Source organism: Notolabrus celidotus, chromosome 8 (genome assembly GCF_009762535.1).
Source record: "Notolabrus celidotus isolate fNotCel1 chromosome 8, fNotCel1.pri, whole genome shotgun sequence".
NCBI classification, from domain to species: domain Eukaryota; kingdom Metazoa; phylum Chordata; class Actinopteri; order Labriformes; family Labridae; genus Notolabrus; species Notolabrus celidotus.
The window spans coordinates 22,261,670-22,284,309 of NC_048279.1; the positions used below are offsets into that span (position 1 = coordinate 22,261,670).

Here is a 22,640-nt window from a genome sequence, read left to right on the forward strand (position 1 = left end):
TGTTTATTGAAAATGTGTGTGTGCATGCATGCATATATGTATGTGTGTATGTGCATCATATTATCTCTAGGTATAGTGAAATATGATGTGGATCATACTGTAAACCATTAAAGACTTGTATTTTATTATTATATTCATCCACTAAAATTTGCAATCTGGTTTAGGCTAATTTAACTTATTCATGTCTCTTAAAAGTACTTCTATACCTTTCTTTGTACAGATAATATTTTTTATTTATTTAGAATTTTTAGATTCTCTTCTAGGTTTCTATATTTATTGTCCTTACTGTCTTGTTGTGTCGTTACTGTCTTGTTGTTAAGTACCGGTGTTCCAATCACCACGTCTTCGCAATAAAGTTTTCTTGAATCTTGATTCTTGACTTAAATCTAATCAACAATGTATTAATGCCTGGTGAAATTAATTTGCTAAAATTCTTTATCTTATAAATATATGTATGTTTTAAATAAGACATAGCACAGCCTGTTGTGGGGTTGTGGAGTACAAGACTGTTCAAATAATGCTTACGAGGGTATGGTACCACAGTGCGTTCCAACACTACTTTTATGCAGACAGAGGGAGTTGGAAGTAATCAATAGAATAGAATAGAATAGAATAGAATAGAATAGAATAGAATAGAATAGAATAGAATGTACTTTATTCATCTCCCAAGGGGGAAATTCAGGTGTCTGGCAGATAAAATTATAAAAAATCACAAACCATAAAAAGGACAGTTGGGACACCTGTAAGAATTGGTAGCACCAACTTTCAAGGCTTGACTAACCTCAATTGCTGCAGAACAATAACTAAGTGGAAAAATTAGGGTGTTCTAAAACTTTTGACCAGTAGTGTATGTATGTATGTATGTTTGAAATAAGTCATAGCACAGCCTGTTGTGTTTTTTGTTTTTTTCCACATAAGCACAAAAAATACCAGACTGAGTAGCCAATATTCTGGAAATAAAATAGCCTTAATGACCAAATAAGACAAAATTGTTACACATAAAAATTTAAAAAAGTGTGTTTTGGAAAACAAAAAAAACGCCTCAGTTATTTTTAAATAAGTAAAAATAATTAAATAAATACTTAATAAAATAATTCCTGATGAATTCTGGACAGTTTTTGTAATTTTCTAAAGATTAATCCCAGGCATGTAAAAAGCTTTTCCAATGACGTAAGAAAACCGGAAGCTCGTGTAGTCGGACTGCTGTTGTTGACACTGCGCACCATAGCAATACTGTGAAGCTATGATTTATTAGATTTCTGTGTCTAAATAACCTGAGCTTAATACCCGATGTTAAAGTTATGTCACACTTGTCTTAACTGAACCTTTCGTTGATTGTTTTACATTTCTCTGTCCGCTGAGGCAGCTAACTTTGACAGGTAGCTAGCATAAGAAGCTAACGTTGAATAGGACGCTATGGGAGGAAAACTAAAGCTCAGTCATTAGAAGTAAACAGTAAGCGTCCCTTTCATTTCGAAGCGTGGTGTTTGCAGCTGGTTTTGACCTCACTCAAAATAAGGTATAACGTGTAAAGTTGATTTCGCGAAACATCCGGCTTCAGATGACTTCTTAGGCTAAAGTAATGTGAAGCATCGCCTAACACACCTGTTTTACCATTTTCTCTTTGCCTCCTCGCAGATGGCAGTGGAGCTCGATGTGTTCGTGGGTAACACCACTATCATGGATGAGGAGGTGTACCAGCTCTGGTTGGATGGATACACAGGTACTAGTAACCGAACACCATTCATTAATGACTTTCTGGGTCACATGTGGTTAGGGTTGCCAACTTTCTCACTACTACATAAAGGACAGGTGAACATGGTGGTGTGAGCATGATATGTGAATTCAGTGTGTATTCTGATTCTGATTCAACTGGAAATGCAGAAAGTGTGTATATTCCCTTTAATCCTTACTGTATCACTATGTAACATCATATGAATAAACCTCAAAGAAACCATAATTTGGCTCTTTAAATCAGAAAACAGGCATAAAGAAAAATTAAATGCAAAAGAGGAGTATGACTCACAAAATGTACTTTTTCCATGGATACTTTTTGCTGCTCTGGACTGGCTCAAGCAGTCTTTTGTCCTTTTGGACAGCCAGAGAGAAGTCCTTACATGACAAGTCACAGTTTACAGATATTTGAAATTAATTTTTGATCAGCTCTGTGCTGCATCTGTTTCTTTAGTCTGACCATTTAATGGCCATCAGAGAGGAAATCCTCTGTGACTGTATGACAGGCGGTGTGACTGGCACATGATCTACTGTTTCATCTGATCTAGGATTTGTAGAGTGCAGTCTGCTGCATTTACAAGAGTTAATAGTCAATATATGGGACAATTGAGGTCCCGCATGAAACAATACCAATTTAGCCCAATATACGGGATGTCCTGGTTAATACAGGACAGTTGGCAACCCTATGTGTGGTCTATAAGTCTGTGGGCGTGCTAATAAGTGAGGGTCGTTTCGTAGAGTCCTGCATCTTTCCTTTTCTTTTTTTCTTTTTTGGAATAACTTAAAGTTATGCACACAACGTGGGTTTAACAGGTGTGATAAGAACATGATCCATTGCAGTGTTTTTTTTTTCTGTGGTGGTCAAAACCTTAGTGGTTACATGATAAAGTGTCTGGCAAAGGATAAAAGAATAACAAAAGATATTGCTTACACACTAACTATTGTATCTTACTTCTCTGCCATCTCTGCAACATGTAACTTTGATCCATTAAGGACTCTTGAGAGCTGCTCAAATGAAACACTTTCTACCAGATTCCTTGGTAGTAATCCAGAATCTAAATCAGCTTTACTGGCCAAATATGAGTACACATGCAAGGACCTTTGCTCGGGTTTACATTGCTCTCTATGGACAGACAAGGATACACATGAAAGCATCAGTGCAGTGACAGCATAGGCATGATGAAATAAGTGTAACGTAGTTCTGTAACCTGATTTGCACAGTGGTTGTGATTAGAACTGTCTTCTGAAAGGATTTAAATGTAAAAAAATTGAATCAATCAATGCTCCAGCACAACTTCAGTGGTATTTGGATAATCAGGTTTTGGGATCAAAGCATGTGTGTTCATCCAACAGTGAGTGATGCAGTGAAGGTACGAATGGAAGGAGGTGTGATGGAGGAGTGTGAGGCCAGTGCAGATGTTCTGCTGAGCGACACTATGGACCAGTACAGGACCTTCCAGATGTGTGAGCGTCTGCTGCACAGTCCAACAAAACTAGCAAATCAGCTGCTGTTCCAGATCACTCCTCATCGACAAGCCGTCCTCATAGAGAGGTGAAACAATAATGCCCTCTTATCCAATGTGCCTGGAAGTGTCTAATCAGGTCTTTCCTCTTTGAACCAATAACTCTTTCAATATCTTACCATGGCAACTCAATTCAAATCTTAATTGATGGCAAATTAGAAGATATGCTCAACAAGTTTCCTCTGTGTCTGTTCAGATATTACGCCTTTGATGATGCATTTGTCCGCGAGGTCCTGGGAAAGAAACTCTCCAAAGGAACCAAGAAAGACTTGGATGATATCAGCGCCAAGACGAGTGTGACACTGAAGAGCTGCAGACGGCAGGTATGTGCATTCTCAACACCACAAAGATGGTTCATGGAGGCCTTTAGTTTTATAATGATCAACACTCACAATCCTGTGAGAGGCGTCTACATCAGTTTTGAAATTATAGCTTTTTTTTAATGCTCAAACACATATTTGTCCACCTTATTTACACTTACATTTCAGTGTATTTCATATTTTGATGTCTTATTGATGTCACTGTTTTAATTTGAGACTTTTTAAAATACCTTAAATTCCTCTATGTATGATTGATGTGTTATAATCACACATGCCTTGCCTTCTACTTTGAGTTTTATATTGACTTTTAATGTTTTTTTATGCTGACTGAAGTCTCTTCATAAGCTTTATAATATTATCTGTATAGTGGTTTCTTTATATAAACGACTGAAACATCACTTTTAACAGTTTCAATGAATAACTTCTGTCTTCTAATACTTCTGCTGTAGTGGGTACAACAAATTCAAGTTTGACATCAGTCACAGCGTTTTGAATATATAAAACCTTTTTGTTGTTCCATTCGTTTGATTTCAGTTCGACAACTTCAAACGTGTTTTCAAAGTGGTGGAAGAGCTGAAGGGTCCCCTGGTGGAGAACATACGACAACATTTTCTTCTATCAGACAAACTTGCAAGGTAATTAGTTCAAGGAACGGAAAAACAACCTTTCCTGTCTCCATTTTATTTTCCAAGCATTTAATTCATCACTTTGAATCTTTTGATTTCTCTGAGATTATTATCCACTGTTTGCCTACTTTAACAGAACAGCACATGTATAAGTTTGAATATTAGGATATTTTAAAAGTTCTTTGTGAAACTCATGTTTATTTATATTTTAAGTTAACGCCTGTAATGTCTCCTTGTCTTGTTTCAGGGATTATGCTGCCATCGTTTTCTTTGCCAACAACCGCTTTGAGACGGGGAAAAGAAAGCTGCAATATCTCACTTTCCAGGACTTTGCTTTCTGTGCTGGGCAGCTTATCAACAACTGGACTGTGGGGGCGGTTGGTGAGCCTCATTTAGTGTTTGTTTTGGCCGCTTGCAATTGTTTTTCAAGGCTCTTGTACAACATCTTAAATTATTTATGCAACAGATATATCAATCAGCCGGAACCATCTTTATTTGTCTTCGTTTGAGGTTTGCAGGGAGATAAAAGCAATCCAAAAAAGAGAAGAAAGGAAAGTTTGCAACAAAATCTAAAAAGGGTTTTTTTAGAGATTGATTACACAAGAACAAGAGGCATGATGTCTATGATGGTTGTTATGTATAATAAAACACTTAGAGCAGTTCCCCCTTCAGTGAAGCTGCATGACCACCAGAGGTCCTTCAGGTTTTAGAGATCCTCATCAGAACATAGATGAAGTTGTGTGTTACTAAAAAATGTTTTTGGTGTTAACAGTCTGGTGGATGACATAGTATCAGAATGATTGTTAGAGAAAGAAAAGTAAAAGTAAAAGTAAAGAGTGAGAAAGTCATTTTAATGGGTTTGAATGTTTTTGACTTGTGTCCCTTTGAAGATAACATGGTGGAGGACATGGACGTGGACCTCGATAAAGAGTTTTTACAGGAGCTGAAAGAACTGAAGATTTTAATTGCTGACAAAGATCTGCTGGATCAACACAAAAGGTAACAGAAACACACGTATTGGAAAGCGTACTGTTTTTGCTGACGGCTGAGTAACACACTGGCTTTTAATGGAAACATTTTCTGCACTGTCTCATGTATAAGTCCTCAATTTCCATTCTCTCGTATCTGTTCAGTTTGGTCTGCACGGCTCTCAGAGGAAAGACTAAAGTTTTTAATGAGATGGAGGCTAATTTCAAGGTGAGAAAAATCACACCCTCACTATGTTCTAAATGTAATCCTAGTGACTTCTGCATTGTAAGGGGACAACATTTATTAGACTTCAATTTGTTTTCATCCTGGTAGAATCTTTCCAGAAGTCTTGTCAACATCGCTTCTAAGCTCACCAACACAAAAGATGTCCGCGATTTCTTCATTGATCTTGTGGAAAAGGTGTGTACTCTTTAATTTGATCATCAAAGATTTGAAAAAGTGATTAGAAAAGTGTTTTTTCTGAGTCCAGGACAAGATTATAAATCTGCCTTTCAGTCATTGGGTGATGTAACAGCCCCCCCCTTTTTCCTCCCTCAGTTTATTGAGCCGTGCCGTTCTGACCGATGGACAGCTGCAGACATGAGACTCTACCTCACTCACTACACCAACTCCGCTCACATACTCGACACATTCAAGTGAGTTAATGTGCTTTTATTATGTGCTGTGAAACTTACAAAGCAGTATGTGGCACCAACTCTGTCAGGGGTTTCAATCTAAGAGGGGGCAACCCGTGCTAAAAATAGTCTTGATTTTATAGAGAGCAATAATTGAATAATGATACACACTTTGGCAGTCATTAAACAGAGCTCAGGCATGAGGCTGTATGTCAAAATCCTCCTCTATATTGACGTCCCTGTTCTGCCAGCGGGTGTCACCCTATCTTATCCCTGATTTCTCAAACTGTAGTTACCTTGTTTCTCATGCAAACACTCTGGAATGTCGTTAAGGGTTTACACAGCCCTGCACCACCACATGCTTAACAAAGAGATATTCATGAAAAGAAACGTAGACCCCCCCCCCATTACTCTGAGTGGACAAAGATTGCCTCATTTACTCTTTTCAGCAAGATTTCACAATTACAGTTTGTCATGAGACTTACTTCACCTCTGCCCCGTTTACTTACATTTTCCTCTCTTTCTGTCTCTGTTTTTTTGCCCCTCAGACATCAGGCTGTGTGGGACAGATACATGGGTGTCATCAAAAGCTGCATCTTCAAAATGTATCACGACTGAATGGTTTTCCTTCATGGCCCACTCCTCTCTTCTTTCCACTCTTCCCATTTTTTCCAGTCTGTTCCCCCCACTGAAGTCTTTATCTGAGTCCTTCAGTTTGTGGTTTCCCTGATTTGTTTCTTTAGTGGTGATTAATTCTGCTTTTCAAGCTCTTTTATCGTTTTCAGCCTCCCCGTCTGCACCTCAAGTGTCCCCACATTGTCTGTCTGTATATTTGGCTTGTAAATAAAATGAACATATTTACATCAAAATGTAATTCTGTTTTATGTTCTGAGGTAAAATCTGCTCCAATTTTAAGTCACTGCTTAATCTTTTCTGCTATCTGGAAGATATTTTATCTCTCACTCATTCCAGGGACAGAATTTACTGATTTTTTTAGTGTCAGACTGGGATTGGAGACACAGACAGAGAAGCTATAAATCAAACTGCAAAAGTGAAGTGTTTCACAAAACTGCCTAAGCCTTCAGCACTTATGTTTTACTGTTTTATTTAAAAATCCGACCAGCAAATTCAATATGTCATGGATTGAGACTGTGTGTGGTCATGAGAATAAGACACTAACCAGGGGGCACAGTTGGTCCTCTGAGGGGGTTGTCAGTGTGATTTTAACAACATCCCCCGTAATGACAGCTGCCATCTCTGCTACCACCCAGAAAGACAGGAGGACATATAAACAATTTGGTGCAAAGACAAGGTTTTTAAGCACTAAACACTGGAGAAGAATACAGTCATTACTCCCGTAATGCTAAAAATAACATGATTACAAGCCTACTGCTTCTATTCCTAATTTAACACAGGTATTATGGAATGGAAAATAAATGTTGGAATATAGCCTGTATTTTTTTGTACCGCTTATTTTGAAAAGGCTTTTCTTTTGTTGGGATGTAGAAGGGTGACCTGAAAGTTTAATTTTTTGTTGAGTCAGACTTAAACTAATAAAGAATAGCGTGAGTTAAGCAACATCTCAACCAATTTACGACATAACAGACTCCAAGTTTTGCAATAGTAAATGCTGCGGGAAATGATTCCACGTGGAGTAATGGATTAGTCACTTACAAACAGAGGGCAACAAAGACGGCACGTAGGTCAAGAATTACGAAAGTGGTTTATTTTCTGTGTTTCATCCCAGAAAGTGCCACCGCTTTATTCTGCAAAATAAGCTGACACATTTTCCAAATGCGTCTCCACACCCTGTCTCTCTCTCTCACTCACTTGGTCTTTGACGCTCTAATTTTTGTCCACATTCCATTAACTTCTCTCCCTGGCTATAAATATCCTGCATGTCAGATTGGACCAGAGAGAGGGCTTTAGTCACTTTATGGAACTTCATGGGGGGAAAAAAAGGGAAAACATGGGGGAGTTAAGTATAGGTGGATGGACACTATAAATATCCTGAATGTCAGATTGGAGAAGAGCGGCTTTAGCTGTCTTATGGAAAAAAAAAAGATGGGGGAGGAAAGTATAGATTCATGGGGGGTAAATGGGAAAAGGGAGGGAGGAAAGGGTGGGAGAGCTTGGGGCTTTTGCGGGGGTTTAGTTTAAATGAAACCAGGTGTGTTGTGGGACTAGTAAGAGGGGGCATTTTGTAAGAAGATGGGGGGGCAAGTGTGTAAATCTGTGAGTTGTTGCGCCTACGATTTGGATAGATTTGGAATTTTGGTATTTGGCCCACAGACCAGGAATTTGCATCCTGGGGGGTCAGGGAAAGGGGGTTTGGAGAGTGGAGGATGGCAGTGCAGGGGGCTAGAGGGGAGAAGAGGGGGGGTGAAGAATGGGCTGTCCCTCTCTCCTCCCTCTCTCCGTCTCTTGCTCTCTCTCTCTCTCTCTCTCTCTCTCTCTCTCTCTCTCTCTCTCTCTCTCTCTCTCTCTCTCTCTCTCACTCTCTCTCTCTCTCTCTCTCTCTCTCTCTCTCCCTTCCTTTTTTGCATGTGTTCAGCTGCTCCAGCTGTCGGTCTCCCCACTCACTCTCTCAGGGTCACACAAGCAGGAGTTCAAGGGACCATCTCTGTACGGGACGACCACCGCCAACAGCAGGACACACCGGACAGAAGAGACAGACGCAGGCGACTCATCCGGACAGAGTCATCCGTGAGTGTTTCTCTAATGTCTGACATCCATGTTATGAGAGATTTGTGTGAAAGTGGAAACTTTTGAATCACTTATCCTGTTTGTGAAAGTTTTTGGAAGGAGTAACAGAGGTGAGATGTACCTCTTACCCACTTTTCTAGTACAGGCCACATACACGTCACAGCTGCACCACTGCTCTGCTCTCTCAGCTGCACTCCACTCCTCACAAGAGCCAAAATAATGTGGCCTACAGCCTGTGCAGTTTGCTTCTTGGCTCTGTGTTTCAGGCTGTAATAGGGGGGTAGACAGGAAGAAAAGCGGTGAGTCATAGGGCATGTATTATCGTACAGTATATTGCAAAATTCTTCCACCTCATCCTTCTTGTACAACATTGAAAGTCAGTGTCATGATCTCAGTTTGGTCACTATTGGGGTGGGATGGTGGGGTCGAAATACAGAAGGCAGTTTAAGTTTTAATTCAAACTAAGAAACAGGTGCCATAAAATGGCCAAATACACTCTCTAAAACTTTATCACCAGGGTTTGGTAGTTTCTCAATGGGTAACAGGTTGCAACATGTAGGTAAAGTTTGTAAGTAAGATAATTAGTGTTACACTCTCTGACCTGATCAACAACTTTTTAAGAGAGCAATTTTGAATGCTCAGTATTTCACAGTGTCTTCTTCATCCTTTCTGAGGAAGATTCAAACTCCTATCCTCATGACAGAGATTAAGATAAGCAAAGATAAGTTTAACATTTGGATTTATCCCTCAGGCCAAAATACCGTTGACATTTCCATGATGATTCAATAATCATCTGATGGCTGATGCTGGTGTAAGAGACAGACAAACACATGCTAGGTTACTCTAGGTGAACTTGCGTTCATGTATTCAGCCATGTTTTTGTGCCTATGCCTACCTGTGTAAAACAAGACCAACTCCTGTCAGGCTAAATGATGTCCAAGGAGAAAATCAACATCAGAGACAGTATAGGATGCTGCCTTACCGCTTTCTGACAGCATATTTTATCACTGTTTATACACTGTGCTCCTAATAGCTAACATATGACAGCTCCAACGTCACTGTAATGAGTCAGGTGGGATCATAAAGGCAACAGGAAGGATCTGTGTTCCCCTGAGAACAGCACATCATCTCGTGCCACATAGTGTGCATACACTAATACATTACAGCCCTTACAAAGATTTTACAAAGAGGCAGAGAAGAATCACCACAGGGAGAAGAGAGCGGCTCAGGAGAGACTTTATACAGTGTGTGAATCTCTGCTGCAGGCCACTATCCCTCTCTGACTGTGATGTATGGAGGTTCTCAGGACAGGATAGAGGCTGTGTGTGTGTGTGTGTGTGTGTGTGTGTGTGTGTGTGTGTGTGTGTGTGTGTGTGTGTGTGTGTGTGTGTGTGTGTGTGTGTGTGTGTGTGTGTGTGTGTGTGTGTGTGTGTGCGCTATATTGACCCACTGGATGTGGACTTGCAGGTTCACTGCCACAACGGTAACAAAGCGCAGCTGGAGCGCACAGGGCCACCATGTTCTCAGGCTGCTCCACGCGTAACTGAGCAGAACTACACAAAACGTACTCAGTATACACTATAACACATGACCATCCACGCACACACACACACACACACACACACACACACACACACACACACACACACACACACACACACTCACACACACGTCTGTGCGTGTGTGTGTGTGGTCCAACTGTGTGTTTCTCCTGGTCCCCATGTGGTCACTTTTATAGGCCGTCTGGGTCTGTGCTTGTTAAATTGTGCTGACTGTGTGAATTTAGAAATAGGTCAACCTGCTGTTACTGAAAACACAAGACTCAAATGGTGATTGAAATAATTTTCTTGTCAAAGTTTGTTAATAAAGAACAACACAAGTGTTACAGCAGTGATAGTTTGAGTCTTCAAATACAGATACAACTCACTATGGTCATCATTTTTTCATTCATTCATTGATTATTTATTTCTGTTAATAAATTTGTCTTATAGTTGTCAAAGCAGATGGAAAAGAAATGTCTGTAATATTATATTTGCTTTTAAAACAGGTACACCAAAATAGCTTAAGGTCTCAATATTTGTGAAGATGGTGCCAAATAACCTAGAATGTATAACTGGAGAACATGACAAATAAAGAAAACAGTTGTAGGTTGAATGGATGTTGTATTACAGTAAACCTGTCAGTGGTAGCCAAAACTGAGACGATTGATTCCTGCTCCTATGGCCACATTCTCAGACATCCTCCTACACAAAAAGGAGAGATGACGGGTTAGGGGGAGCTGTGGCTGGAGGTCTGGCACTGGCTACCCTCTTATGTGATCCATGGGGGGTTTCCCAGAACCTGATACTCTGGGAACCACTGGCGAGGCAGGGCAACCCAGCTGGGAACTGTCGCCCACATCCTCGCCACGTGCATTCCAGAGGTCCACCGCCTCTTGATCACCAGCAGTGCCAGGCCAACACCCATGCATCCCCGCGGCCCACATTCAGTAGCCAGTGAGTGACTGGACCCCGGACTGATGGTCAGTTTGTTTTTGGATGGTCTGGGTCACATTCTTGCTGGTTGCAAGTGTCCACTGGGCCAATTTAGAGGGGTCACGTACTGTGGCTGTCTTATTGCGCTGTGGTATGTGTTACTGTCTGAAGGGTAAGGGCATGTTTTGCTGCTTTTCACCACACAGAGGTCATGAGTGGCATGTGATGTCATCCGTTCACTATTTCAGGGTGTCCACGTCACCCTGCGGCCTTTTGTTTGTCTCAATAAGAAATAAAACAATAAGCAATGCCTGCCAATGTGGCCGCTGGCGTTTACATCCAAGCGTGTTTCTAGGCACGTAGACAGTCAGTGATTATAACTTTCCTCCCATGTACTTTCACTGGGGCTCACTCCTTCACAAACAAAACTTGCTTAGAGTTTTCTCCTATTTCTCCAAATTGCCTGTTTTTTTTCTAAATTTTTGGTCAGCATGAGCTGGAATTGGTGATTTTCTATATTTAGACTCAGCTTGAACACTTACAGCCACTCTTCAGGAACATTAACTGAAGGATGGTTGTGTCTCTACTGGGAAAAAGGCCCAGTTCATCTGAGAACTCTGCAAACATAATACACTATAAACCAAACTCAGAGCTACACAACACAGTACAGAGCATTGAAGAAAAGACCAGCATATATTATGTACTCTGATCCTTTACTTAAGTACAAGGTCAATAAAGAAAACATACCCCCCTCCAAATATCCAGAGTTAAAGTAGGTACTGAGTATAAGCATAGTTCTTTTAAGACTGTTCTAAAATAAGTTTCATTCATGGTGCTGTTAGTGGCTGAGGCAGTAAGCGAGTAGCTAGCTTAGTACTCTGTTGGAAACACAGGCTTGTTAGTTAAATAGGTTCATTAAGCAGATAAATGAGCATGCTAATTAGCCCAAATTATTGTATTTTTTTAGGGTCCTGTTTAATTTAGCACTATGTTAGCCTGCTAGATAGGCAAAGCCAATGTTGTAGAAGAGAGCATGGATATAAACACAGATGCGGCCTCAACCGCTGCTGCTCAAAGAACTAATACAGCAACAGCCATGTTGGAGAGGGCGAGCTGGGCCTGCGAATGTAAGTCTTTCACTGCCTATAATTGGTTTATCACTTATTAAATTATTGGCTTCTTGTTTATTGGTATGTCTGATTGTTTGTATATTTCTATAATTTAATAAAGTTACAATAATATCTACAATTAAATTATTTATAACTCGCTGAATTGTGAATGAATTTTCAATTGTCAGACGTGTTTATTATCCAGGATACTTACTAAGATGTATTATAATTTGATAATGAATAAGTTTAAGATGCAACTGTTAAATATACCAAAGTGCTAATTCTTTAGAGAATGAACGATTTCATTCCATAATAAAGGCAAATTTAAAATTTAAATTTTCAAATCACTTTTATAAGTTGAAAGTCACACATTATGTACAAATATGCATTACATATACAACATAAGTAATATGAAATGAAATAATATAATTTAAATAATAATTAATGTGTAATATTAAATATTACTTTAATGTATCTAATATATGAGTATGTTGATGTAGCATACATGACATTTCATGTACTCCTATGTCATTTTATGCCGTGTTTTAACATGGGCTTAGATGGCAGAAAATCCCTCTCCAATATGGCAGTGGCATAGCTGAACTAACAAACCCAAAAGTTGCATCTATGTGTATAAATCTATGGAAGAGAGTTTATACCTTTTAGCTGAAGATGATAAATTAGCCTGTCTTGCAGTTTTAGCGGTTGCTGATAGCAACAAGCTGGCTAGCTTGATGAGGTGTTGTAGGTGTGTTGTGTTAAAGTTGTGGATGCAAGTAAAGGGTTTAAATCATAGACTGTTTAAATATGGACGTAGTATTCGTGACGTCACCCATCTGTTTCTGAGGCACTGTTTTGAGGCCAATCGGCGGAGGCAGCCATATTGCTGTTGTCAAGCGATTGTGACGTAAAGAGGCGGGCTTTGAGCCTCCTAGCCAACAGCTACAGTGTTCCCACCTGTCAATCAAGTCAGCTGTGCCTCTCATTGGAAGACTTGTAATCTCAATATCTTCGAAATTGCTGTGTTAAAAAAAGAATCACCCCCCTACAGTGTGTGCCGATCAAGAAATTAGCTATCCAGACTACACTCGTTTTTTGTACCAGGCTGTGAACGTGTTTATTTCTGCTGTAAAGATCGGCTTTTATGAATTGGTGTGTATGTGGTATCCGGTACTTCCAGAGCCAGCCTAAAGCGGATCCTCGATGAACTGCAGAACTGCAGTTTTTAGCACTTCCGCATTGGACTCATATTTTTAGACCGGAGGTTGCCGCTTGGTTTAAACTCACACATACTAACAGATATCTTTTTTGCTCCCATGTTTCTTATTTGGTAAGACTGGTTAAAGGAAATACCTGATGAAAAGATCCTCATGGTATTGATACAGACACAGAGTTGAGAAATGTTCATGTAAAAGGTTAAGCTTCAGAGTATCTGCTCTTTTCTTGAGTACGTGTCATATTCTCAGATCCTCTTTAGGATAGGGTTAAAATATTTCTCAAATTATCAAGTAGCTTTTTGTTGCAGTACATAATAAGATATTAGATACCAAGTGCAATGATAGATGAATTATCTTGAATAGTAGGCCCCCGAGAAATGCTCTTCAATCTTTGTACTTTGCACCTTATATAGATATTCCTCTAAAATATAGTAATACTCCAAAAAGGGAAGTACATAAGTAAAATATACAAAGTTCAGTCCTGCTTTAGATGTAAAAAGTATTTCTCTGAAGCTTTCTTACAATGCAGAGAGACTCACAGGCTTTGTAGAGAAAAGCTACAAAGCTAAAGCAACAGATCATGAGATGCTGTTCCAAAAAATAAAATTTTCAAGTAACAGCCTGGATTTATGTGCTCCCACTGCTGCTACTCTGACACACAGTAAACTGAACTCTGGAGGCAGTACTCAGCGAGACGATCATTCCTGTGAGTTGTAGTCTGCCAGTCTGCAGACACAGAGGGCTTTCTGTGAGAAGCTAATACGAAAGTATTCCTGTGATGTTGACTTTGTTATTTTCAGCAGAAGGATAGAGCACGTCACAGTGTTTATGTTTTTACCTGGCAGAGGGTCTCATTCCATTTATTCCCACTGCGATGAAGGGGGGACTGTTTGGTTGACAAACAGGGAATGAGGTCCAACAAGCTCACTGTTTGTGCTCTGACTGACTAGTTAAAAAATTGGCTCTAGTACTTCAAGTTGATATATCCATTTGAGCTGTGGGGACATCTTACAGCTCAAGTGTGTTTTAAGATTGAATCAAACTATCTTTTGGAGTTACTAATGTCGCCTTGTTTTGTCTTTTTCTCTCTCTCTGAAATACAGATCCCAATCCACGGCTGCTCCAAACATCACAAAGTCAGCTGTCTCGCTCATCTTTAAAACAGCTGCTACCTGTTTGGTAGCTGTGTGCGTGTGTGTGGTGCGCATGTTGTGTTCCTGTCCCCTCTCCCACAAGTTAGTCTATTAGTATGCAGGGTGTTTGTGTGTCAATCTTGTGCGTGTGCATATGTGTGTCTGTGCTCCTCCACAGTGCTATTTCACAGCCGCCCACACAAACTGACACCTACACGGTAAGGATGGACAGATCTCTCCTTTCTTTTCCTTTGCATCTCTTCTTCCATATTTTTAATGACATCTTTTTGTTTTGGTTCCAAATGTTGGTCACAAATGTGCTCTCTTCTTGTTCAATATTCCACAGTGGTTTTCCTTTTCCAACATTTTAACGTAGTTAGTTGGAGGTAATTTTAGTTTTAATTCAGTGTTCTCTTGGCCTTACTTTTCTTTCCATGCAGCTCACAGAGCACTATATTTTTCCCAGAATGATAATGACCGTTTTTCCAAACACTGGCCTAACACTCTTTGTTTTTGAAATGACATTTGGCTTAGGGACGGCGGTTTAAAATGTCACAAATCCTTTAACAGCCACAGACTTCTTGTCTTTTTGGCCCAGCGCTTCTACATGAACAGAGGGGAAACGAGTTTTTTCATGTCCCGCTACTGAGGATTTATTATGTATTATGAATATATTATGCAACTACTTGGCTCAGAGGGGCTGTTCACATCTTTCTTTCCATCACTTTCTCACACTCTCTTTCTCTCTCTTCTGCTCTTTGCAGGAATGCACAGATGGGTATCATTGGGACCCTCAAACAGAGCACTGCAAAGGTAATACACTCTTTAAAATGCATGTATTCCATTTCAACACCTACTTATTATGTACAAGAACAGCTTGGATACCCCGTTGCTTTTGATTTCTTCCTTAAAAGTACAGTTAGAGCCTAAAGGTGTCTCTCTATCTCCCATCAGATGTAAACGAGTGTGAAACCATCCCAGACGCCTGCAAAGGGGAAATGAAGTGCTTCAACCACTATGGAGGATACCTGTGCCTTCCCCGTTCTGCATCAGTCATCCCAGCCCCTGAACCCCCCATCACGCCCACAGTGACCAACCCCTGCCCCCTAGGATACGAGCCTCAGGGAGACAGCTGTGTGGGTGGGTGTCTAGTTTGTGGGTCTAACAGTTGGAGGTGGACAGGTGGCCACAGGGTGACTGATCATTAAGCAAGTTTGTGTACGTGTGTGTGGTTGTGTGCATTTATTGTTGGCGGCTACAGACTGTGAGGGACAGGTGGCTGAAGCAGGTGTTGGGACTGGAGGCAGCATGTTGGTGCAATCTGTGTGGGTGTGAGTGAGGATGAGTCTGCAGGGGGGCAGGGAGACAGTGTAGGAATTTGGAAGATCTCACACGAGTACAGCTGCTGTGTTTTAAGAGTCCACTCTTGCAGCGGGAAACGTCTTCATGCTGGTGGACAGTGAGGTGTTCATCTGCATGAGACAGCTACCATGATTCAACATGATGAAATGTTTTCAGCTGTTGAGGGCAGACGAGGGGAACTGAGTACCATCGTCTTCCTTGCAACAGTCACCATGTCTCCCTGTCATGCTGAATGAGGATTTTTACACGTGTCCTTGTTTCACCCACAAACACAGACATCGATGAGTGTGAGCGAGACGAACATGACTGCCAGCCCAGTCAGCAGTGCATCAACTCAATGGGTGCCTTCACCTGCCAGTGTCCGGACGGTTACCGCAAAGTTGGCACAGAGTGCATTGGTGAGATTATCTTACTTAACCCTTTACTCGTAAAACTAGGCAGGATCACATAAGGTAACTCAGAAAGATATTCTGCTTCATTGCCTGAGGTCAAAACCGGCCTTAATAACTTGTAGGAATGTGAATGTCCCTCCTCTGACTGGATTTCTTTCTCCCAGACATCGATGAGTGCAGGTACAGGTACTGCCAACATCGCTGTGTCAATGTACCCGGCTCTTTCTCCTGTCAGTGTGAGCCTGGTTTCCAGCTGGCAGGAAATAACCGATCTTGCATCGGTGAGTGACGCCCCCTCCGACGACTTTACTGTTACAGCCACTGACACTGAGATCAGGCACAAAGTCTGCACACTGAGCTGATTGCTCCCTGAATATGTTTTGTTCTAATATAGATCTTTCTCAGCTCTGTCAAGTTGATAAATGACAGCCTTTGATAATGTGGTTTAAAATCTTTAAAGAATATTCCACCATTTATGCATCAAAGTCTTTCAACAAGGCTGTAAAGAAACACTCCAGATGTGATAAAAAAGTTGTATAAAGACTTTTGTGCCCCCAGAAGGAGCTGCATACAGCCTGCTTGATTTTGATAAGAAAGGAAGGCTCCAAGTTTATAAATGAAAAGAAAAACAGAGGAAGGGAACTCACCAGATCTCTGTAGCTCGCTTCTCTTAAATGCTTCAGGCTTCAGGTTTATGGGAAGATGAGCAACTGCTCAAATTTCTTACTGTCATAGAGCTGCTCTTAATTTAACCTGGAAGATTTATTTATTTTATTTTAGCAACAAATGATTATTTGTTAGATGTCATCTTTATGTAATAATCTGATTAGGAGCTCATTCTAATTTCTGCATTAATTTTTTTCTTCCAGCAACTGTGAAAGTTTTTAAATGTTGTGCTCTTAAACTCAGAAATTCACCTTCTTCTTTCCAGATGTGAATGAATGTGATATGGGTGCTCCCTGCTCTCAGAGGTGCTACAACACATATGGCACCTTCCTCTGTCGTTGTGAACAGGGTTATGAGCTTGGACCTGATGGCTTTGCATGTAATGGTAGGAGACCCACTCCCTAAAATAATTTTATACGTACTAACTTGTCAGAGTCTGTGAAGCTAATCTCTGTTCTCTGTTTTTCGGTTACAGATATCGATGAGTGCAGCTACTCCAGCTATCTGTGCCAGTACCAGTGTGTCAATGAACCCGGGAAGTTCTCGTGCGTGTGCCCTGAAGGATACCAGCTGCTCGGCACCAGACTCTGCCAGGGTTAGCACATCCGCCTCCATTCCCACCCGAATCTAACACCTACCTCTGTGTGCTCTCAGAGTCACAAATGCTGCTCTGAGTCAACACTTAGTTGCTCTATTCTGGTCCTGTTGTGGTCTGATCAAATATGATGAGCTGTTTTTCTCCTGCAGATATAAATGAATGTGAAACTGGCGAGCATCAGTGCACTGACACACAGACCTGTGTGAATATCCATGGCCGTTACCAGTGTGTGGACTCAAACCGTTGCCAGGATCCGTATGTACATGTGTCCGAGAAGTGAGTGACACCTTGTGAAACGTACACTCTCACACACCTTTTCCCAATTACCCACGAATATGGCATCAGCTCAGAATATAATCAGCCCCTGTGTTTATTATGGCTCAAACTCCAAGAGTGCCTCGATTACTTTTTCCACACACGAGTCCAACTTTTCTTGTGAGCACGCTCCAGTGCAATAAGAAAACTATCACAGTTGTGAACAAGTGTTGGATTGGTAACAGGTGTGGGCGATTATTAACAAATCCCACTTGATTTAGTGATATAAAATGTGTTTTAGAAAACATGAGGGGGAAAAAATGCTACTGTTCAGTACTTTTTGGGTTTAGAAGAACTTTCCTCTCTGTCTTATTACTCCCTCTGCTGGGTGATTCATGAACAACTCTCTATGTTTGTTTTTTTACAAAATATTAATCTTTTTCCTTTCAAAGTGGATTCTCACTCTGCTTTTTCTCCTCCTGTATCCAGCCGCTGTGTGTGTCCTGTCAGCAAGCCTGCCTGTCGAGAACTGCCTTTCTCCATCGTCCACCGTTACATGAGCATCACCTCGGAGCGCTCTGTCCCCTCTGACATCTTCCAGATTCAGGCCACCAGTGTCTCTCCAGGGGCTTACAACACCTTCCGTATCCGTTCTGGTGACGAAAACGTAGACTTCTACATCAGAGTAAGCAACGTTACAGAATGTCACTGATGATTTTATTCTTTAAAACCTGTGAACACATTGAGCATGGCTTTAGACTTTCAAAGCATGTGATAAGGCGTTTTTCGACCGAAGGAACTTTACCCCGGAACTAGGGACTTTACCCCTGAACTATGTGTGTTTCAACTGGAGGAACCAGGGCCTAAATTTAGTTATGGGGTAGATAATCTCCCCTCTGAAAAGCCCCTGCTTGTGGGGTAGTACTTTTCAAAGGTCTTTCGGTTGAACGTAACAGTGTTTGTGGAGTTTACACAGTTGTTGAAACACAGAGGGAGTTCCTGGGAATGCATACTAGTTTAGTTTTTTATTAGGATTTCAAAATATTATTTAATATCATTTTTTTTCTCCATACGTCACTGGCCTGATTTGCACAATCTACCCAGGACTTCAGCCTGCGGTCGAAACGAAGACAACAATGGGGGCACAAGAACCTTTTAGTTCCGGGGAAAGTAGTTCTGGGGGCTAAAAGACCCTGGAACTCTTGGTCGAAATGCACCTTTAGTGCTTCCTTCAAGGCTAAGTCTGCATATAATGTCACTCACCACATTTAACTCTTTCACATAAGGGGATCTGTAGAGATACATTCTGATATTATGGCAAAAACACAGAGAATTTATCTCCTGTTGATTAAATGTGTCAGGTCAGAACATAGAGGAGAGCTGTTTAGTGTCAAAAGTGAGCTTAAGTTTCATAATAAACTGTAGATGCTGTTGACTTTGCTTTTTGCAAAAAGCAACCAATTTCACAGACTATTCAGAGCAGTGTTATTTATACTAAACCAGTTCAAAATGTAGGCTCTGACAAAACTTGACTGCCTGAAAATTTAGAAACTATTTTGCTTCATCTCTTCTTATCAATAGTCACTAAGCAACAATTTGATGTATTATACTTTTTCCTAAACATGAAGCTCAAATGATATGGTCAGCCATTTGATATGCTTTGATAGTGAAAGGAAAGGTTGATAAACTACACTTTATATTGTTTTTAGAAATTTACTTCATTACTCTCTCACTAAGAAAACTTTAACCCTCAAGACTGGGCCTGATTCTTCAGTCAGAAGTACTTTTTCTAATGTTTAAATGCAGCCGGGTGGCTCACATAGATGAGTCCCTTCTCAGTCCAAGACTCTGTGTCAGCATTTGCCTTGTAAACGTCAGAGCTGATTTAAAACAGTAGATGGCGTGCTGAGCTACTCTAAACCTTTCAAATGCCTTCTATTAGATATCTGGTGAGAGATAAAATTATCACCTGCACTGATGTGTTTAATTCCAGCCCTGTCATATTGGTTAGTTTACAGCTCTGAAAACACTTCAAAAAATAAAGTACCTCTTTGACTTATACCCCAAAGTATCCACATTAGATCAATATTTCTCTTTTGAAAACAAGATACGTCCAGGTTTATAAGTTAACGCTCTCTTAACTAAGCCGTGAGACGTTTTCAGCGTTGTGCAGCCGTGATCTGACTGTGTTTTATTGACATTACACTTTCTGTCCTTTTAGTTTCAAAGCAAGGTTTGGTTAATTCATAACTTCATTGCTTTTACTAAGCAGACTCTTGTTAGAGGAATAGTTCAAGATTTTAGGAAAAATACTTACTTGTGTGGGCTCAGAATCAACATGTTTGCTTTGGGAGTATTTCATAGATTCTTGAAGGAGTGGTTTTAAAAAGGGATGGACAGTGTTGGAGACTGATACTTAATCATAAATGCAAAAAACACCACAACTCTATGTTTGTGCCTGAGATTTTATGTTCCTTTTTCATGATAAGCTAAGTATTGATCCTCTCATAAAAACAGTGAAAGAGCATGATTTAAACAAAATGTTACCTTAAGTGTACCGGGCCTTTAGAAACATCCTATAGCTGCTGCAGAATCATGCTCAGTGGTTTCTGTTTTCTCTTTTCCAGCAAATCAATAACATCAGTGCCATGCTGGTGCTGGCCCGTGCCGTGTCCGGGCCCAGAGAGTACACGTTGGACCTGGAGATGGTGTCTGTCAACCCTCTGCTCAGCTACCAGGGCAACTACCAAAGCAGCTCCGCCCTCAGACTCTCCATCTATGTCGGGCCGTACAGCTTTTAAAGAGAACGAAGAAGAAGAGTGGAGGGGCACAGGGAAAGATGGAGACAGCTGGGAGAGAAAACAACGGTTGGAAAAAAAGAAGGTGTAAAACTAAATGCAAGTTCAACCAGTCACTGTGATGTTACACTTTTAGCTTGTGTTGCCAAAGAAAGCACCCCACCTTATTATGTCACAGAATATGCACACAGTCAATGCACAGATGTTGTAGCACAGATAAATAACAGCCTTAAAACAGTGAAGTTCAATGTGTTCCTTTGTGTTTATGTTTTCTAATCTCACAGCTTCTTTCTGTTGTCAGTGTGTTTGTTTTTCTTCCCCTCCATTCAAGATGACATCAGATCTTTGTTGCATATTTTCATGTCTGCCTTCAGTTGGAGAGACTCAGGCTCAGTGTCACTACATTAATCTGTTCTCATCTGTTTACATCCTTGTCTCCAGTCCGATCTGTATGTCACTTTCTTCCTTGTTACCTGTTGACAGATGAGATTTAGTAACCACTCAGATCAAACCTCACGCTCCTCCTCCACCCTCAACTGCTCACCCCTTTGTTTAAGCTCTCCATCATCACCTTTTGTAGGTTTGTCACATTGCTGATTGTGTTGTTTTTTAAGATTTAAATCCAAATAAAACAATATACCTTTTAGGCTTTGTTTACAGTTTTATTTTTTGGGTTGATGCTGTATCCACCTTTAGAAACTTCACTCTTTTAAAGCTACAACAATAAGTTTTTATATTATCAGAAAATTGATGCCCCATCCTGATATTTGTAAGAACAAGCATAGATGCAAAACACTTGCCAGTTCCACCAATGTGAGTTTTTGCTGCTTATCTGGGTGTTTGATGATTTTAGATATCTTAATGTTTTAGTGTGCTCAGACTGGGCTTTGCCAAATTGAAATATCCTGTTTTCTGTTCTATTTTTCAAATACTATAGACAAAATTTGACATAAACATGAAAAAATACAAACTTTATAGTCAGTAGTCCTGTATATATGGAGTACTCAGTTGTCTAACCACCAACGCTTTTATTCTGTGTCGTTTCCCTCCTTTATTATGTAAGGGAAGAGGGGTTTTAAAAGAAGTCGTGTCAGTGAGAGTCTACAGGGTAATTGGTGATTCGCTGGGTACCAGCATCCCAGAACCGCCTCCCTCTTTCTGCACCCACACAGCCAGCACACCCAGACTTATCAAAATATATCTGTATCCTCTTCAGCTCCCAGCTAACAGCTCCAACACTGTCATTTCTGTCCTGCAGCACTCTTCATCACAGCCAAACAGTAACATACAAACAGGCAGAACAATCATCGCTCTCTGTTTTCACTCTTCTTCTCTAATTATTATTAAATAATGTTTCATTCCTTCACCATGAAAGATATGAAGTCTTATTTATGATATTTGTAAATGAAGGGTATGGCAGCCATGACTGTAGCTGTCTGTCCTATCTTTACTGTGACACCTCTTCACTTTTTTTGTGCTCAGTGATTCTCCTGACCCACAAAAAAAGCAAAGGAGAAAAGAGAGAGAGGGAGAAAAAGAGAGAGGGGAAAGCCCTTATTTCACAGTCCACTGCTGTTGTCTCCGCCCAGTCCTACACACAAACACACAAACACAGCACACAAACCTCCCATCTGTCCTCACTGGGGGGTGATGACTCACACACACAGAGACTGTTTTATGTAATCAGAGCAGACTGCGAGCAGCCAGCAGGGGGCAGCACATCACACAGATCCCCCCTAACAGAGGCAGGCCAGGAATAGAAACAACCTGAGGAGAGAGTGTTGGTTTTATAACCTAATTGACTGGTGAGCCTACATTTTCTCCTGTTTTCCATGAAATCACGCACCTGTGGGAGGAAAAAGTGAGGGCAACTTTGTCTACTTTTTTTTTTTTTTTAAATAATGAACAATAGAGCGACTGAAGCACACGGATACTTTCCAAGCTCTGAAATGTGCCATGGCACAGATTTTCTCTTGCATAACTGGGTATTTTGTGATGATGAAGAACAAAATTGACAGAGCCTGGCAACGGTGCTAAAAAAGTGCAGTAGGGTAGGAGGCTAATATGTGTGTGTGTGTGTGTGTGTGTGTGTGTGTGTGTGTGTGTGTGTGTGTGAGTGCGTG

The 22,640-nt window shown here is 40.6% G+C and overlaps 2 protein-coding genes across 2 annotated transcripts; both read left to right on the plus strand.

Moving 5' to 3' along the window:
- The first annotated feature begins 1,175 nt into the window (after positions 1–1,175).
- On the plus strand, positions 1,176–6,676 carry fibpa (fibroblast growth factor (acidic) intracellular binding protein a). The gene is made up of 11 exons (XM_034690801.1): positions 1,176–1,519; positions 1,639–1,723; positions 3,088–3,286; positions 3,454–3,580; positions 4,112–4,212; positions 4,451–4,584; positions 5,094–5,202; positions 5,337–5,400; positions 5,506–5,592; positions 5,731–5,828; positions 6,356–6,676. Exons 2-11 carry the CDS (start codon positions 1,639–1,641, stop codon positions 6,423–6,425), a joined length of 1,074 nt encoding a protein of 357 aa, XP_034546692.1. The 5' UTR covers positions 1,176–1,519; the 3' UTR covers positions 6,426–6,676.
- Positions 6,677–8,345: 1,669 nt separating this feature from the next.
- Positions 8,346–21,163, plus strand: efemp2a (EGF containing fibulin extracellular matrix protein 2a). The gene is made up of 11 exons (XM_034690087.1): positions 8,346–8,513; positions 14,417–14,664; positions 15,211–15,259; positions 15,401–15,586; positions 16,084–16,206; positions 16,365–16,481; positions 17,132–17,251; positions 17,342–17,461; positions 17,614–17,740; positions 18,209–18,404; positions 20,347–21,163. The coding sequence occupies exons 2-11, from the start codon at positions 14,563–14,565 to the stop codon at positions 20,518–20,520; spliced, it is 1,314 nt and encodes a 437-aa protein (XP_034545978.1). The 5' UTR covers positions 8,346–8,513; positions 14,417–14,562; the 3' UTR covers positions 20,521–21,163.
- Positions 21,164–22,640: the final 1,477 nt, after the last annotated feature.

Bases quoted from the DNA above. Each gene is read 5' to 3' on its own strand.
- fibpa (XM_034690801.1), top strand. From the start codon at position 1,639: ATGGCAGTGGAGCTCGATGTGTTCGTGGGTAACACCACTATCATGGAT. The intron at 3,581-4,111 runs GTATGTGCATTC...GTTTGATTTCAG, and splicing joins TGAAGAGCTGCAGACGGCAG to TTCGACAACTTCAAACGTGT. The intron at 5,593-5,730 runs GTGTGTACTCTT...TTCCTCCCTCAG, and splicing joins TCATTGATCTTGTGGAAAAG to TTTATTGAGCCGTGCCGTTC.
- efemp2a (XM_034690087.1), top strand. From the start codon at position 14,563: ATGCAGGGTGTTTGTGTGTCAATCTTGTGCGTGTGCATATGTGTGTCT. The intron at 14,665-15,210 runs GTAAGGATGGAC...TGCTCTTTGCAG, and splicing joins CACAAACTGACACCTACACG to GAATGCACAGATGGGTATCA. The intron at 17,741-18,208 runs GTGAGTGACACC...TCCTGTATCCAG, and splicing joins TATGTACATGTGTCCGAGAA to CCGCTGTGTGTGTCCTGTCA.